The 17,886-nt window shown below is 40.5% G+C and overlaps 1 protein-coding gene across 1 annotated transcript; it reads right to left on the bottom strand.

Moving 5' to 3' along the window:
* Positions 1-567: 567 nt before the first annotated feature.
* Positions 568-12,515, bottom strand: LOC119741633 (fructose-2,6-bisphosphatase TIGAR-like). The gene is made up of 6 exons (XM_038217466.1): positions 12,348-12,515; positions 6,845-6,882; positions 5,545-5,663; positions 5,070-5,144; positions 4,331-4,438; positions 568-3,573 (listed from the first exon to the last, which is right to left on the bottom strand). Exons 1-6 carry the CDS (start codon positions 12,377-12,379, stop codon positions 2,830-2,832), a joined length of 1,116 nt encoding a protein of 371 aa, XP_038073394.1. The 5' UTR covers positions 12,380-12,515; the 3' UTR covers positions 568-2,829.
* Positions 12,516-17,886: the final 5,371 nt, after the last annotated feature.

The raw sequence follows: 17,886 nt of genomic DNA, 5'->3' as shown, positions 1-17,886 counted from the left end.
AGTTTTCCATTTGCCGCCATAACCACGGCGATTGGCACTTTTATTCTTTCATTTTTCCCATTACATACGAGGTCATGCATATCCGATTCCAACAGGTCTCAATTTACATCTTTCTTGCATGCACTTTAAAGGTAATATACAACATTTGCTTTTGCTGTAATTTTTAGAAATGGATGGAGTTAGGGATTAGTTTTTTTATTGCAAATTTTGTTACACTGGCCAAGAACCAGTAAAAAAACGGTGGTCTTGTAATCTGGTTCCCAGACCCTACTTCAGACAAAACAGAGCAATTTATTGACGTCGGAGAATTGTGAGGTCAGGGAACCAGACTAGCTGGCTTGCACCCGTTCGTGGATGTGTAACCGATTGCAAACAAAATGTGGACTACATGTAATTAAATTTGGTAAATTGGGAGCAGTGTTTGAAATATTTCTTTCCAAAGTTGGAAATTGATACAAAAATTCCACTTTTCTTGAAAATGACTGCACACCAGGTGCCACGATTTCACGGGATGCTATAGACTATTATTCACTTCCAGTCAAGTAATGTATTTCATAATAATATATATTTTTTTGATGTTTGCAAATATTGTATAATACCTTTAAGTTGGAACTTCTGAGATAACAAGTTTATTAAAAGTTATTACTGAATATAAAAAATATGAGGTAAAAACCAAGAAAGTACAATACAGACAACACACAATTCTGCTAACTGTAAGAAACATTTGTGGGATTTTGGCCTGTTTTACCTTTTCCCTGGCTCTGAGGCAAGTTGACATCCGTTCATCTTATGCTGTATTTTCACTTAAAATTGTGAGGCTTGGAAATTCTGGATTTTCTTAATACTTAATAATCATGAAAGGTTCTCTCCGAGACTATTGGAAGGATTTTATAATAAAAGTTCTAGAAAATCTCTCTTGAAAAAAGCTTCTGTTACAAGGGTTGAATTGATTTTTTCACGATTTATGCATTTCAGGCCACCATACGGTACTTGATATTTTGAAGCAGCTTTTTATTATTTTTGAAAGCAATAACTCTCAGTTTTGAAGTTGCATACAAAAATTGAAACAGGAACCAAGTTTGTAATGAAGTTGTCACAAGTCAATCACAGATCATGCAGTCATGCAGGCTGCCCAACTGACAGGCGATTCACATGAGCTGTGAAAATGATATTCCTTTTAGCGTTATTTATCCCGTTTCTCGTGACAGTACTAAGTTTTACAATTTTGCTTGTAATTACTCGATTACAACTGACAAAAACCTCCATCAAAAGATGTGAATTCTAACGATACACGTATTTTAATGATACATTCCTCTGATGTTCTGAAGTTCCAAACAAAAACCTAAAACAAAAACTACAACCTTGTCCAAACAAGGTTTGGAGCGAGAGTTGAAGGCATTTACACCACCATACCTCTCTCAATGTTGTTAACTATACTCTTGTCTATATACAATATACTTTGTGTCATGCTTAAGTTTTATATGAAGATATATTTACACGTATAAAGTTAAGGCACTGAGTAGAATAATAATGATGATGTCATCAAAATAATTGCTGAGGTCACATCTCGTAATCATACAAAGCATAACAAACATAACGAGGTAGTTGTTAATACATTCAACTTTACAGGCGATAATATGACTGTCTTTAGGCCAATTACAATATTGGTGTAAGACAGTTTCTGTGTTTTAAATGTTAAAGTCATGTTTAATATTACCACATGCCTACAAATGCAATGTCTTAATTAATCACAGAATTTGGAGATTTTCTTTTTTCATCGTTTTGCTGAAAAACAAAATCGAGCAGTGAATTAAAAAGATAAGGGTCCTTAAAAACTAAAAAATCTTAACCTAAATTTTGTCAATATATTTTATGAAGAAAGTGACTACACTGTACATTAAAAGTAATATAATTGTTAATTTGAAGACAAAAAAGTCAGCCTTTGAAATGGCCTTCGATCTGATTTTACTGGATATCTTGATGCTCATCAAGTTTGAAAGACCCTTTACGCCGTAGAAGTGTGATGTCGTGCGGATCGTCTCCAATAGTGATGTGTCCAAAAACAATGTCTTGTCCACCATTTTTACCGAAGGATTTGTTAAAAATTTTCTATTTGAATTTTCTCAGACATTTAGAATAAATAAGACCGGAAAATAGGACGGTGCTTCGTAGCTGACTGTAGTTATCACTCAGAATGTGACGGATTTCTTTACGTTTCTTTTCTAACGGATGAAAAACTGATGAAACGTGGATACCGCGCTATTACTAGCGTAAGGCTGAGTTTGTGTAGACACATCGCCCCGGGCAATGGCGTATGGCGTAACCACTTCTACGGCGTACCGTCACTGCACATTAACTACAGAAGGGGCCATGTGGACAACTCACTTGACCCAAGTGAGGGCATACTTTAACAAAACAAAGCATGCACGTTTGCAACCAATTTCCACAAGAACATGCTCAAAACCGCTGCACAAAATGCTGCTCGTGCGCAAACAAGAGAAATACTCGTGAGCAGTGAATGGTAGGAAATTGTCCAGAAAGGCCCTCAAGTATAAATTATTTCCACATTTTTATAGTCCTCAAGAGTCAAATCGAGTAAGTCACTATATTTCAAGTCAATATTGCATGAAAATTACATTAAATAATGTAATGCTGTTAATACTGTTTACAATTTATAACTCGGAACCAAAAACTGAATTGGCAATGGTTAAATGAGTAGTGTTTATTACAGCAGTGTGGTACTGTACATAAAAATCACTTCCCTGAATTATTACAAAAACGAAAAAAAGTTTAAAAAAAAACCTGACCAGATGTAGGCAATTGTGACTGCTAGAGTTGATGCAGGTGGTCAATCTGATGGATACTCAGGCACTCCATCTTCGGGAAACCGTCCAGGAGATCCACTTGGAATCTGGACATGCCCGTGTTGAAGGTGACCCGATTGGCAAGGCTGGGGCCCTTGGGCACGAAACAGTTGAGGTCCTCGATGAAGTACCGCATCAGTTCCCGGATCAGGACGCCGTGGGCGACCACCAGGATGTCTGCCACCATGCCTTCCAGGTCCACGTCCTCGTCAAAATCGTCAGTGTCCTGACTGCAGAGGCTGCCCTCAGAGTAGGAGATCTCAATAGCCCCCTCTTGTGACTCACTCCCGCCCATGGAGGATGACGACAGGGTCACATTGGGGGCGTATTGGTTACTGAGGGGTGACTGTCTGTGGTATTGAGGGGTTTTACTCCCACTCTGTTGAGGTTTAGAAGGGAGGCACGTTTGGACGTCACTTGTAAGGCCTTCTGAACTTCCGTCAGCTTGGTCTCTGGGATCCTCATCATCTGATGATGGGCCAACTGTGAACTCAACTGGAGGCACGTCCACCTCGTTGGAAGCACTCACCCCTGACGATGCAATGGAAGACTCTGGATTTGTAGGAGTTGCTGCTGACGAGTTCGTACCATCCTCAGACTTGAGGGTTTTTTTAGTGGCTGTACATTTTGTGGGAGGGTTTTGGAGTGCATTACCCTCTAGGAAGTCATCGCACAGCTCTTTGAAAAAGGAAACGGCACGTTTTCTGACCTGTAAAAAATGTATTGACTTGTCATCACAGACTGCACATGATTTTTCTGCTCTTTAAAGAAAACAGCAGCTAACATCTTAAGAAGTGAATTACATTTATTTGCAGTATAAGTCTTGATATTCAAAGTCATATTGTCATATCTGAGTTCACATCTGAATGAGTCACTTCCAAGAAAGTAATTTCAAGTAATTTATATGTTCCATTGAGCTTAAGAAACCCTTCGGTAGACAGGTGTATTTTGTAAGTCAACACATTAGCACCTGTACTACATTGTGTGATATTGTATTTATTATTACCTCCGCCAAGGAGGTTATGTTTTCATCTGATTTGGTTGGTTAGTTGGTTGGTTAGTTTGTTGGTTGGTTGGTTTGTCTGTTAACAAGATAAATCAAAAACTTATGGACGGATTCGCATGAAAATGTGTTCAGGGGTGGTCCTTGGTACAAGTACAAATCAATTAGATTTTGGAAGTGATCCGGATCTGGGTCTGGATCCAGGATTTCTTTTGAGGATTCTTCACCACTTATGCGAATATTTCTTCTGGGTGTACTGACACCATGGCGGGGAATTGTTTAGCCTTGGCGGATGTTGCGCTCTCTGAGTGCTTTCTAGTTCTCTGTTGAATTCATAAAACCACAACGCACTCGGGTGGTTTTGGGCTGTTCAGGGAATAACAGGCAGGGCGGTTTGGGGCGGTACGGGGAAAAATGGGTTCATGGAAATTCCTCATTAAATTAGGACTTCACTTTGACTTACTTGATCGATTGTTTCTCCTCCCTCTGGAGTGAAATGTTTGTGATGTTTGCCTTTCCTGGCTTGTCCCTGGTACTCCTTCACTGGTATCCCTTCCAAGCGTCCATAACCCTGACAATCAATAGAGAAATTCAGCGTATCAAAGATGTTTAGTGTATTAAACCCTACTTTTACAATTCCTACATGAACAAAACACATGAAATAAGAGTCTATGGGCAAGTCCAAATATATATATATGCACTAGGAGGCCCACTTGCAATTAAAGGTAGAGTATATCATTTGCAGTTATCCAAAAAGTAACTGACAAAATTATTGTTGAAAAGCATACTTGGTTTAAAGATAGTAATGGTACTAAACTCCCTGTGAAATTATTCTACCTGGCATGCTGTCAATTCCAAAGATGCGTCTAAAGACGTTTTTTTTGGAAATTTCCGTTAGTAGTTCGTTTTTAATTCGGCGAAGCCGTAAAAGGGTGCGCGCAAGCATTGACACGGCGCTGATTTCGGGCGCAATTCAAAACGTGACTCGGCAACTTTTGAATTGAAATTGAGATCCTAGAATATTGTTGTTGGAATATACTTTCACTGAGCTAAAATTTCACAAGGTTAGTTGTTAAGCACCCTTCTTTAGATTTAGAGCACTTTTGTTGCTTCAAATGAAACAACATGCAAATTCGTATGGTAATTGAGTATGTGCTTAAGTGCATTTTTCCTGACAAAACGCCTCCTCTCCTTCTGCTTACCCTTTCTCTTAACCTTTGATCTGTGACGACCTTCGGCCTTTCCACTGTTCCATGGTCCACAATGGCTTGAGCAGTCTGGGAAAAAAATTACAGACATCGTGTCCATTATTCATGACTTACTACATTTATGACACATGTTCTGCTGTGAATAAATGTTCTCAAGTCAGAATTAAGAGATTGCCCTCGGTGTGGGCAAATCTTGATGTTTTCAAATTAAGTACTTAAATAAATAGATGAAACTGATTATGAAGACTAGAGAAGCCATTCAGGGAAACTGAATAACTGGAAGCATAAAAATTATTAATTTGAAGTTTTGAACGAATAAATTGACTGGAGCCAGTAAACTGGATTCAAGTCTGAGTCAAGAGATCCAAGGCCATGACAAATGCAAGGATGGCTATTATGCAGAATTGTGCCTAGAATCAAGGCTATTAAGTTGCAGAGTGACAGGACAACAGAGTGTGTCACACCCTACCTCTGTCGCCCTCTGGAGGTCACTGGCAAAGATCTTGGTGAATCGGTGCTGCTCTAATGCCTTGGCCAGAAGCCAGATCTGCTTCCTCCCCTCCTCAGACAATGGAACGTCCATTTGACCTTTGTAAAAGAGGGGGTCAAAAATGGGAAAGTTTGGAAACAACAGTAGCACTGCCTCGACTTCTGTAATATACGCCTCGCTTAAAATTTTAAAATAAATCTTGCAATGGCAAGGCTAAACATGCCCACTTTTGGCTCCCGTACATGTGTACTGCATACAATGATACAACATTATTCATGGTTAGGGGCCATCTTAACTCATACAAATATTAACCTGACAGCACATTGAATATTCAAAAGCATAATCTAAGTTGAATCAAGTGCCATTTATTTTTGGGGGTGTCATTAAAGGGTTAAACCTTAAATTTGGTATCTAAAGGTAGGATCATTTCGGGTTTTGGGTTTTTTTTTTCGTTTGAAGCAACAATATTGCTTACAATCTTCAGTAGGGCGCATAACAACAAAACAGTTTAGCTCAGTGGAATTGAGGAGAAAACATATGCAAAGTTTTTTGGTCTGGTGACAGGATTCCATTGCTTACACACATACATGTATGTTGTGCCATCCCTATCTTCGCTTGAGCAAGTTATTTTGATTATTTGAAGGGAATGTACAACATTTGCTTTTGCTGCAATTTTCAGAAATACATGGATTTGGAGGATTAGTATGTTCATGTTATAGCAAATATTGTTGAACTGACTTGCTTCACGTTTTGGGTTCGGAGATGCTGGAAAATCCAAGAAAACCAACCATGATCTTGTAGTCTGGTTCCCTGATCCCACTTATGGTGAAACGGAGCAACTTATAGGCTTTGGGGAATTGTAAGGTCAGAGAATCAGTCTAGCAGGCTTGTACCATTTCACAGGTGTGTAAACAATTGCAAAGAAAATGCAGAATAACTAAATATGAAAAATTAGGAGCAGTTTTTGAAAAAAGCCAGTTTTCTCCAACGCAAGTTTTCTTGAAAATGTCAGCACACCAGGAGCCACGATTTTACAGGATGCTTTGGACTGTCATTCCCTAACAATCCAGTAAGATATTTCATGGTAATTTGATCATTTCGTTTTTTGATGTTTGCAAATGTTTTTCTTCCCTTAAATTGGTACATGTACATGTAGATGCGTTTCTGGTGATTACTAATGTTCCTATACTGTATGCCTATAAAATAAATGTTGTCCCTGGTAGTAAATTTAATTTATAAACAACAATTTTGGTACAAAATTCTTTTTCTCCAGTCTTACCTTGGATGATACCATCTTGGTTATATATTGTCTGGCCACTGTTAACATTGAGAAAATAAAATGAAATAAAATTGTAAAACTAAAAACTAAATTTGAAATCATGACCACTTGTGATTTGAAAATTGGCAATTGGGAAAAAAATGTACAAATAAGTCCATTGAAAAGAAATTCAGAAAACAGTAAACCTCGATAATATGTTACATCTAAGGATCTGTGGAGGCACAGAGTTTGAAGATTGTAAAATTAAAAAGTTTATACATGAAGCACTGAAATTCGAAGCGCAGCTTTCAACTCAGTTTCGTATCCAATTATGAAAAGAAACAGGATGTTTAACGACGGTCAATTAAAAAAAAATCGTGACAAGAGTTTGTCATACTAATCCCGTCTGGAACTAAAGAAGCATAAACATTTCCTTCCTTATCAAATGAACTGTTTTGAAACATCAGTGTTGATTTTGGAATGTCTGCGAAAAACTGCACGCTGGAATTTTAATACACTCAGCACGGTCTTAATTTTTGAGATCAGGGAAAAGAACCTAATTGGAAAAAGTCCTTCACAAACACAGAGTCTGGTCCACAGAGGATTGGATTTAATCTCTAGCGTGCCCGCCAGCCAGGAAGTTTCCCTGTGCCCTTGAGTGTCTCCGGCCCTATTTTCATTCATAATTTTCCATCCCCCCATTTCATATTTATAGGATGACTGGGCAATCTGCCAAGTCACAAAGTGGTTAATTTTGGTTAATTTTGCTGTCCTACTCGGCAATTACCAGGGTATGACAGAATTGCAAGTCACTAACTGACCACTTGTCAATTTGTCATCTATACTACTGAACTTTGGGTTTTCTGTAAACTAACAATTCAGGCATTTTGCTAACTTCCAAAAGGAACATTCTTTGTGGGTTAGATTTCATTTAACTGTGGCTGGGCTCTTTCTTCCTCAATACTGTAATATCCTTTAAAAAAAAAAAAAAAATTCAATGGGTCTGGGAGGGTTAGCGTTTACACCTCAATTGACTCCAACTATGGACTGATGAGTCTGTGAACTCTTGACAAATATTTGGAAAAAAACTATCCCCAAACCAAAGGTCCAATGTGTTCAGTAGTTGCTGCAACTTGTACACGTATCAATGAGAGAACGTTGTCTACAGAAGTGGGGCATATTGTAAAGGGTGGAAATCAAGTTCAAAAGGCATTTTCACTTATTTTTGAACCTCTTCTGTATTACAAAATTTGCAAGAAAAAACAAATAAACACCTTGCCTTAAAATTGTAATAAATATACATGTGGTAACCCCATTTTACGGACTCATTTCATCCGAATTTCACAGAAGTGCGAGCTTGCAGTCCTGCCCATGGCTTCTACCCTTCTTTTTTACAAACCCTCGTGTTCATGGCCAACAAAATACTCTAATACCGTATTATTTAAGGGCATGCAAATCATGATTTGGTCAGCATAGGCAATTTCAGGCCTATTTACTGGCCTGCACCCATGGAGTATTCTGTTGAACATGTTTTTTTGGCAAAGGACCTTTCCGAACCGTCAAAACTCCCACTACGGTTAGCCTGCAAACCCTAAAAGGTTAAAAGATAAACACCATGTACAAAAGTAGATTAAAAGTCTACAAGTTTCATACAACCCACCCAGGACGTTTCCTACCACAGGCTACAGACATCAGGAGTTGATTGATTTTGTTTCTGTTCAACCACATGATGGTCTCACCAAATCGCCCAGACTGCCTAATTACTTGATTGGCATCTTGACTGGGCTAAGCCTTCCCAGGAAGGCAAGCGACCTTGACTGGTTTCCTTCCCCGTGCTTGTTTACCCACCTCCAGTGACCTTGACCATGACTGTATAAAAAGTGCAAGCGTGTTACCGCCTTCCGCTGCTATGACATGGGGAGGGAGGCTAATTAGTGGAAAGCAGTTCGATCAATTTTGGTCATGTTTGCGTGCGTGCTTAGTGGCTGACTGCACATTTCAGCACTGATAAGACATTACGCACTAGCGCTTGAGTGGGGCCATAAAGTTTAAAGGCAAAGATTATTATTGGTTTGAAAGTTACCTGCAATTAGGTATTAAATGCACTTGCAAGCAGGGTGTCTGGTGCCTGATACTATACATTTAGTTACATGTATGTTTGTTTGCAATTCTGTTTAAGTAAATCATAAATTCTCCACATGCATAAACAGACGATTTTGAAACTTAGCTACATCCTGAAGTTGGCTAGAAATCAAATCAAATTCTGCAAAATGGAGAATACAGTCGACTCTCGTTAGTACAAACTCTGTTTTTACAAAATTCTGGTTTATAACAAACATAAAGCCTTGGTCCCGACTGTGCATTTATGTGCACAATGAATGGGACTGAAGTTCCTCTTATTATACAAAATTCTGATATAACAAACAATTTGGCTAGGTCCGAACGAGTTTGTTATAACGAGACTCGACTGTATATGAAGTAAACCAATCAGCCTGCTCTGATGGACCAGTATGTACATCTTTCATGTGTAAAAAAAAAAATGCATTATTTAAACCTTGAGCAGAAATAAAGTTTGCAAATTTAGCCTTATAGAAGGTTTAGAATGAGCATCCATTGCCCTAACCTTCCAAAATCCTCCAGGCAGTTTTGGAGGTTTTGGAGGATTGAGGCTGAATGTCAAAAAAGTGTCTATTTTGCAGGATGCATTGTGTCGAGATCGTAGGCTGTACCCAGCATCGTTTATGTTCAGCAATGCATAATTGAGACCTGCATTGTAAATGCTCGATATCATCCACACTGCTTCTGAATGTCATCGGCACTGCCTCAACCCATTAAACAGTATTTGTTAGAGGATTCTGAAGGATTGAGGCAATGGCCACCCTTCCACTGAACAAATTCAGCATCCATGGATGTCTTACAAATCATGGGTAATAATTCGAACTGTGCTACATATCCCCCATATCTGAATATTCAATCATCCAACGAATATCCGAATAGGATTTTCCCACACAGAATATTTCAAAAATGAGAGAGGTAGACCTCGAAAAAGATTATAAAAAAAAAACACCAGTGATGTAATTTTATTTGTTCAAGTTGAGTGGTTTTATTCTTTTTCAATTAAATGCCATATTTTTGTGAACAGCCAAATTCATGCTTGATTGAAGAGCTGGCATAGGGATATTAGCACTAATTTGCATCTTTAAAATCTGTCAAATGTCAGCCTGTCAGCTGCATGGAATAAATTTTTTGATAAAATACATTTTTGATGTTCAAAAAAACAATTTCACCTCAATGTCAATGTTCGAAAATTCGATCAAATCCAAGTCCCAATAATCAAATACTAAACAAGAAAGCACCCAGAGAGCGCAAAACTCCGCATAGGCTAAACAGTTCCCAACCATTATTGTCAGTACACCCAAAAGAAATACTCGCATAAATGGTGAAGAATCCACTAAAAAAATCCCAGATCCAGACCAAGATCCGGATCACTTCCAAAATCTAATAGATTTGTACAAATTTGTACCAAGGACCACCCCTAAACACATATTAATGCAAATCTGTCCATAACTTTTGAGTTATCTTGTTAACAGACAAACCAACCAACCAACCAACAAACTAACCAAATCCGATGACAACATAACCTCCTTGGCGGAGGTAATTATTCAAAAATAAACAGCACTGATTTGTCAGATATAGAGCCAGAGGTCTTGGCACTAGATTAGCCTTTAATAAGGCCAAAAAAATTACTTCTGCTTCCGATTACATGTCATTCAAAAATAGGGTAGGTAGGTAGGGAATTTTTTTTGGGGGGGGGGGGGCATTTTATTGTGTACGATCATATGGAGGCATCTGTGTGTAGTCAAGGATAAAAGTTAGAAAATGATGGTTTTGGGTGTTTTTTCTAATTTGTCCCATAAAAATATTTGGGTAGGGGCTGTCAGAATTGGGTAGGTAAGGAAACCGGAAGCAGAACTATATTTTTTTTTGGCCTAAGGCCAATTGGCCAAGCCAGCCTGATGGCATTTTTGTAGGATAGGATTATGTATGCATGGTGACTTAAAAGTACTTGTAGCAATGGCTCTTTGCACAGGGACTGAGTGGTGACTGGAAATATCAGAGCAAAAATATCTGTTTGAAAGTTTCATGCAATTTTTTTTTAGTAATGCACTTGTTATGCCAAAACTATAGAAATGGTCCCAACAACAGTTTGGTAGTATACAAATACAACAGGGTTTGTGGGGAAATTGTAAAAACTATTGACCTCGAGGTGTTGGATGATTGGGACTATCTCCTGAGATAAAGCCGAGGGAGATAGTCCCAATCACAGGGACTGGTTCACAGTCAAAATAAACACTGCCCGATTTCAAATTTTGGTTTGATAGCCAGGTTGTACACAGCCGTTAATCATTATGCTAAAATCTTTCCAAATTTTCTCACTGCAATTCTTGTTGAAAAAAGGTATTGTCTGGCTCTAATTAAGTTTTGCAAGCTGTTTTCGTGCACTACACTATTTTAACCACAAAAAAAGAGGTGATCGTCTGGATTTTTTTAAAAGAGGATGAGAGCCTCTTTTTTTTAAAAGAAAAATAGGCTAAAATAGCCATATTTAGCGTACATGATATGTGCCTAAAAAGGAGGAGGCCCTTTCGGAAAGATTCCCATATCTGGCCATCAGTAATTGTTCCCTTAAGTGAACTACCCGCCATCAGAAAGTGATAATACGTCCTAAAAAGTCAAAATTGGCAGGGACAAATTTTGAATTTTTACTGAGAAAACACTTACAAATTTTCAGACCAGTCCCATAGGGTTTGTGCACAGGGTGGCAAGAGATGGCCAGATATGGGAATCTTTCCCCTACTAATAAACTATTTAGAGGCATCTGAACTTCTGAAACATAACCCTAACGTCCTAAAAAGGGCTCTTTGGGGGTCAATGACCAAATGCTACAGAAAAATGTGTTGTGCAGACTTGTTATTGTATGGAAAGAAATGCATACTACTCAGCAGTATTTTGTAGCTTTAGGTGAGGTAAGGGTTAGGCCTAAGCCAAGGTTAAAAAAAGTTATGCCTGAAATAAAAAACAAAACAAAAAAACCCAAATATGCACTATAGTATAAGTATAATGCAGCCTCAAAAAAGGAAGTGGGTGGGGACGATCAACTGGTATTTTGCTTATTCGGCCTTACAACAAATTTGACAAAACCGTAATCAAATTATCAATCTCACTTTCTATTCTAAAGAAAAATCCAGACCACTTCATCGGGATGAAATTCATATGTAATTTACAAACCTGTTAGTGTTACTTGATCAACGAACTCAACAGCCCTACTGTGTGTGTAGACTATGTACAAATGCCTCTCGTGCATCCAGACTTGAGCTGAGTGCTCGCTCGCTCGGCGCGGCGCGGCGGGCTCAACACAAGTAGGATACGCTATACGGTTGGGTGGGTGGGTGGAAATGTTGACATCCAGCATTCATGATTGAATAAAACCGAGCAGAATACATGCAAACATTTCTCCACTTACTGTCTCACAAGCGTCAGAATGAACCTCGCCATCTCCTCAGACAGCTCGCACGCCTTGGCTGCACAGCTTGTTCTGCCAAAATCGCACAAGAGCTGGTGAATTTATAGGCGATTTGGGCTCAGCTTTTTGTCAGCTCGCATGCCGTGCTTTACCGGTGTCTGGTAATAATCGTCGGTACACCTACGCGATTGCGTATTGTGGCCACAAAACCCGTTGGTCCAATCTTAGACCAGACGTTTGCAGTTTGGATGCCAGACCGTGTCCTCTGTTGACCTCGTGACCTGTCTGGGGAGAATTTATTCGTCTAGCTAGCTGCGGTCTGAAGGTCGCGAGTATTGCGTTGGTCATACATGTACTGCTAGTTTATAGGGTTAGTAAATTGGCAACAAAATATTTCGTCAGTAAAATCATTCGTTATTTTTTTTTGTATACTTGCCAACGTGCGAACTGAAAGTTTAAATGATCGCCGTGAAACGAAATACATGTAATAATTTTTCCCCAGTACGTGAGGGTATTGTACATTCCAAAATCGGCTTGAAAAGCAGTCTTATAACTACTCATGAATAAATTCGTCCCGGCGATATCGGCCCTCGGACAGTGCCTCTTTAGGCCAAATAAAAAAACAACATGTTTAGCGTCTCCGCCCGCTGGCTTTTTGGAGGCCGCTTCCTTTTTTTTTTCAAACCGAAAAAAATGATAACTTTTAAACAGTGACGTCATTTTGGCCTCTTTGTCTGTTGCATCTAGCCCATATATGTCATTTCCTTAGTCCAATGGCGGTATTAAAAAAATAATAATCTGGCGGCCATCTTGAAAAATAGCCAAGTCGGGCGGCCATTTTGGAGAGAAAAAAGGGCCTCCCGCTTCTTTAAGGCAGGACGCTGAACATGTTTTTTTTTGGCCTTATTTAGAAGATGGGTCATGTAATTAAGCTTTGATATTCCTATTAATTATACATGTATTTATCTTCTACATTTCGATTTGCGTAGCAGTTGCATGACTAGGGACCGGTACTGAATGACGGATTTGCGTGCATGCGCAAAAGTTTAATTCCCGACGTCCAATTTAGCAGTAGATTTTTGTTAAAAATGAAACAAAACTAAAGACTTGAAGTTGGTCTAAGTTTCAAGTAGGAAAAAATTGAATCTGTTGAAGATGTCGGAGAGTAGTTCTTTACAAAAAAAATATTCTCCCTCGATTGAAAAGAATAGGCCCATAGGCCTACAATCCTACAGTACACATATGTCGTGATTATCCAACTCAAAAGTTGACTGACCGAGCGAGCGGACGGTAGTGCATGCTTATGGGCAAGATGCCAGGCTGGCATTGTTATTTCAAACACGACGTCTTAAGACAAGACGTGTCCACATCAGCAGCTAGAACTCATCATTGAGGCGGGGTATGCACGTTGGAAATCTTTCCGCTTTCTTTGGAAATGGAAATGAGGTGCAACCAGCTAGAATAATTGCAGGAAATTAAGTCGGAAATGTTGTACCCACAACAAGGTGCGTATAGTCAGGGGAAACTTCCCTCAAACTTCATCATCCTACGTATGTTCGAGGCGGGGTCAATGATTCAGTGTCCTGTAGTACCTGTACCGCATAGATGGATTGAATAATGGTTGAAATGTCGATGGCAGTTCAGTTTTAATAACGCCTTCAAAATTCAAATATAATAGCGCCTGGAGGCTGAAATTCACATAAAATAATTAGCAGCATTTTGTGTGCACGGCCGAACCTGCCGACAATCGGCCATGCATAACAAAATTGCCATTAGGGCCTACATATTAGGCGGCAGGCGCGGTTCTATGGAGGGTCGGGGAGGGGCTAGGGTGGCTTTGGGCCCCCCCCCAACTTTTGTTTGCCCCCCCCCCCAAAAAAAAATCCCCCACCCAAAAAAATGAAATAGCAGTAGCGAATGTTACAGAAGGTGACGTCACATGCGAACGGTCTACCCATAAAATTCGCTATTTGCCGGTCAGGCGCGGATTCAGAGGGGGTGGTTTTTGTGTCAATCCCCCCCCCCCCCCCGTTAAAAACTGTTGGAAATTGTATTGATAATAATAACGTACATGTCTGCCAGAGGAGTAGCCATTTGTGAGAAGGGGGCATATTTGTACACTATTAGGTATTATAGTGTGCATGATCGTAGGATTTGATCAGCGCTCCCCATTGAAAATATGATACCCCCCCCCCCCCCCCCCCCCCCCCCCATTGATTTTCGGAGGCCTAAGTGTCCGGAGAAAAAAACGGCCTACATTTCAGCACGCTTCCCTCGACAAAATTTCTGGATCCACCCCTGCAAGCCCCCTAAAAAATATGGGGCCGTATCGTAAGTCCCACGCTTCATAAGTCCGACGCCTCATAAGCCCGAAATTTAGGAATCATGAGACATCGGATTATGATGAGGCATATTGGACGGCCTCATAGCTCCGACGCCTCAAAGTTCCGACGGGTGCCTAACTATATGTTTCCCAATACCGATGTTCCCCATACCGATGTTCCCCGAAATCCCTACCCTATAACCCTAACCCTAACCCTAACCCTAATCCTAAGGATTTCGGGGAACATCGGTAGTGGGGAACATCGGTATTGGGGAACATCGGGTAGACCCCATTCCAACAACGGACAAACGATGTTTCGGATTCGGACTTATGAGGCGCACTTAATATGAGGCGTCGGACTTAGAGGCTTCAGACTTATGAGGCGTCGGACTTATGGGCCTTTATTTGGTTGGGGTGAGATTTTGTCGGACCATGGAGGAAGGAATTATGGTCGGACGTAGAGGCGTCGGACCTATGAGGCGTCGGACTTATGAACCGCGCCTGATTATAGGCCGATAACATTCCCCCCTCCCAATGAATTCCCCACTTTTTTGCTCTTAAGAGCAATGATAATATTTTGTTCAGGGTTCGACCTTATACCTTTTTTCACTAGCCAGCCGGGATACTGAAACAGACTCTTATTTAGCCCGCGGGCATTTTCACTAGCCCGCATGTTTTTCTTCTACAGAATGCAACTCATAAACAGCAATGTGCACAAAATATTATAAGTTAATATTAAACGTGTATCATGAGGCAATCTCGTACTGTATTTTAATAAACAGATCTAATAATATAACCATGAACAGTTAATAAAATTAGACTCAAATGATACAGGTTAGCCCTTTTCTGAAATTAATGATTTATTTCTTCCTGTCCTTTCATAATTTGCCGTATCCCAATTTTTTACTCGCCATGCAGCCTGGCTACTTAGGAATAGTTTGTCAATAGCCCGCCGCTGTTTTGACAAACGATTATAGCAGGCTACCGCTAAAGTCGAACTAGGCCTAGTGCATTTATTTTAAGAATCTCTATAAAACTTCAGGGGGTTCACGGTTTCCATACCGGGTTTAGAAATAAGTAATCAATAATGATTACCCGGATTTTCCAGATTTATACGATAGTTTCTGATGCGCCTAGTTTGTGGCATGTGAGCTCTAAACTTCGATGGACTTCACAGTGGGCATTTACCAGCGCCCTCCCCACTTTTAATTTTTTTTCTTGCCCCGCCCACTTTTGATTACGGCCCATCCACAGATGCGTGTGTGGCAAGTAAAACTTCTCCCGCCATAATGGTTGTCAGTTTCTTGAAGGAAATGCACATGCGTCAAACGCTTTTGTTTTGTTACGGTTTCGTTCTGTTGATTTTTGTGGGTTTTGTTTTGTTTTGTTGATGTTGTTGTATGGTTGTAATATGACCCACTGTGACGATTTCCTTTGATCACGAGGGTCTAGGACCGGGGACCGGGTGACCAGAGTTGCTGACTCGAGTCATGTGACTTGGACTCGAGTCGGACTCGAGTCGCTACTTTTGTGACTTGTGACTTGACTTGTAAATACCAGCTTTGACTTGTGACTTGACTTGGACTTGCAAACAATGACTTGTGACTTGACTTGGGATTGCAAAAAATGATTTGTTACCAACCCAAGTCAGACGCTACTCGAGCGACCCAATACACTTTAATTAAGCTATTATACTTTTAATTGGCTTTTTCATTCCAGAAAATAGACCTCAGTGACTGAATCCAGTAAAATGAATAGTTCCCACTAGTTTCAAAAGTTTTCAATAAGACTGTCACAACAAACTACAGTTTTCAATGACCAATTGTCTCTTGCTTAATGTATTGGTTGAACAAAGGGGGGGGGGCGACAAGGTTTCATGGGGGGGGGGGGCGGTCGCCCCCCCCCCCCCCCCCCCCCCCCCCCCCCCCGCCGGTGGCTACGCCTCTGACCTAATGACTTGTGACTTGACTTGTGACTGGACCTAATGACTTGTGACTTGACTTGGACTTGCAAAAAATGACTTGCTGCCACCTCTGCGGGTGACTCAAAGGGGGGGGGGGCGTGGGGGGCGGTCGCCCCCACGCCCCCCCCCCTCCCCCCCCCCCCCCGCCGGTGGCTACGCCTCTGACCTAATGACTTGTGACTTGACTTGTGACTGGACCTAATGACTTGTGACTTGACTTGGACTTGCAAAAAATGACTTGCTGCCACCTCTGCGGGTGACTCAAAGTCTTAGAGGGACTCAAAAGGAAATAGGTCAACTCGTACGCGAACCAACTCGTACGCGAACCAACTCGTACGCGAGTCAACTCGTACGCGGATTGGTCAACTCGTACGCGAACCAACTCGTACGCGTGCCAACTCGTACGCGAGCCAACTCGTACGCGAGCCAACTCGTACGCGAGCCAACTCGTACGCGAACCAACTCGTACGCGGGCCGTTTTAGGAGTGGTTTCGAGGATTGGGTTGGCATGGTTGGGAAGAATTTGGGAATAGTGTGACGGGTAGTCCGTAGTTCAATGTGTGACCGTTGTGTGTGATTGGGATTGAACCTGTGAATGATGATAATAAAGTAACTGATTTTTGTAGTTAGACATGTGTTGTATCGTTTTGTGCATACCTGTAGCCTTGTCACGTCAAATTTAATTCCATATATTAATGCAACGATGTACCAGTTGCATTTTTCGTGTTTTTTTAATCGATGTACCTGTCAGTCAATTAATTGTCACCACTGACCCAATTGCAATGCTCTGGACTACCATGGATCTGTTCTCGCGGTTCGGTGTCCTAAAAGAACCGGCGGGTTTAGAAGATCAAAAGAGATCGATCAGACTTGTCAACTGCCTGTCACTCAACTTTCATTGTGGTTCACAACCATTGATCAATTAAAAAGCAGACACGCGGGGACATCCGTAGGCCTAGCAATTTCTATTTACAACTGAAATGCTTGGTATAACCATGGAGATATAACACATAACACATCAGGGTTCGAAATTAGCGGTATAGCCCGCTAACCAAATGCTTGTCAAAACAGCGGTGGCCGGGGCTAGACAAACTATTCCTTAACCAGGCCGGCGTGCGAGTGAAAAATTATTGGGATACGGCAAAGATCAACGAACAGAAAGGAAAAAAAATCATAAAATTCAAAAAGGAAACCCCTTTAATTTGTGTCTAATTATCAACTGTTTTAGAGGATTAAATTATCTGATCTGTTAA

The sequence above is a fragment of the Patiria miniata genome, unplaced genomic scaffold (genome assembly GCF_015706575.1).
Source record: "Patiria miniata isolate m_02_andy unplaced genomic scaffold, ASM1570657v1 HiC_scaffold_5, whole genome shotgun sequence".
Taxonomy (NCBI): Eukaryota; Metazoa; Echinodermata; class Asteroidea; order Valvatida; family Asterinidae; genus Patiria; species Patiria miniata.
The sequence above is the reverse complement of the archived record's forward strand: the minus strand, read 5'-3'. Positions and strand labels throughout refer to the sequence as shown.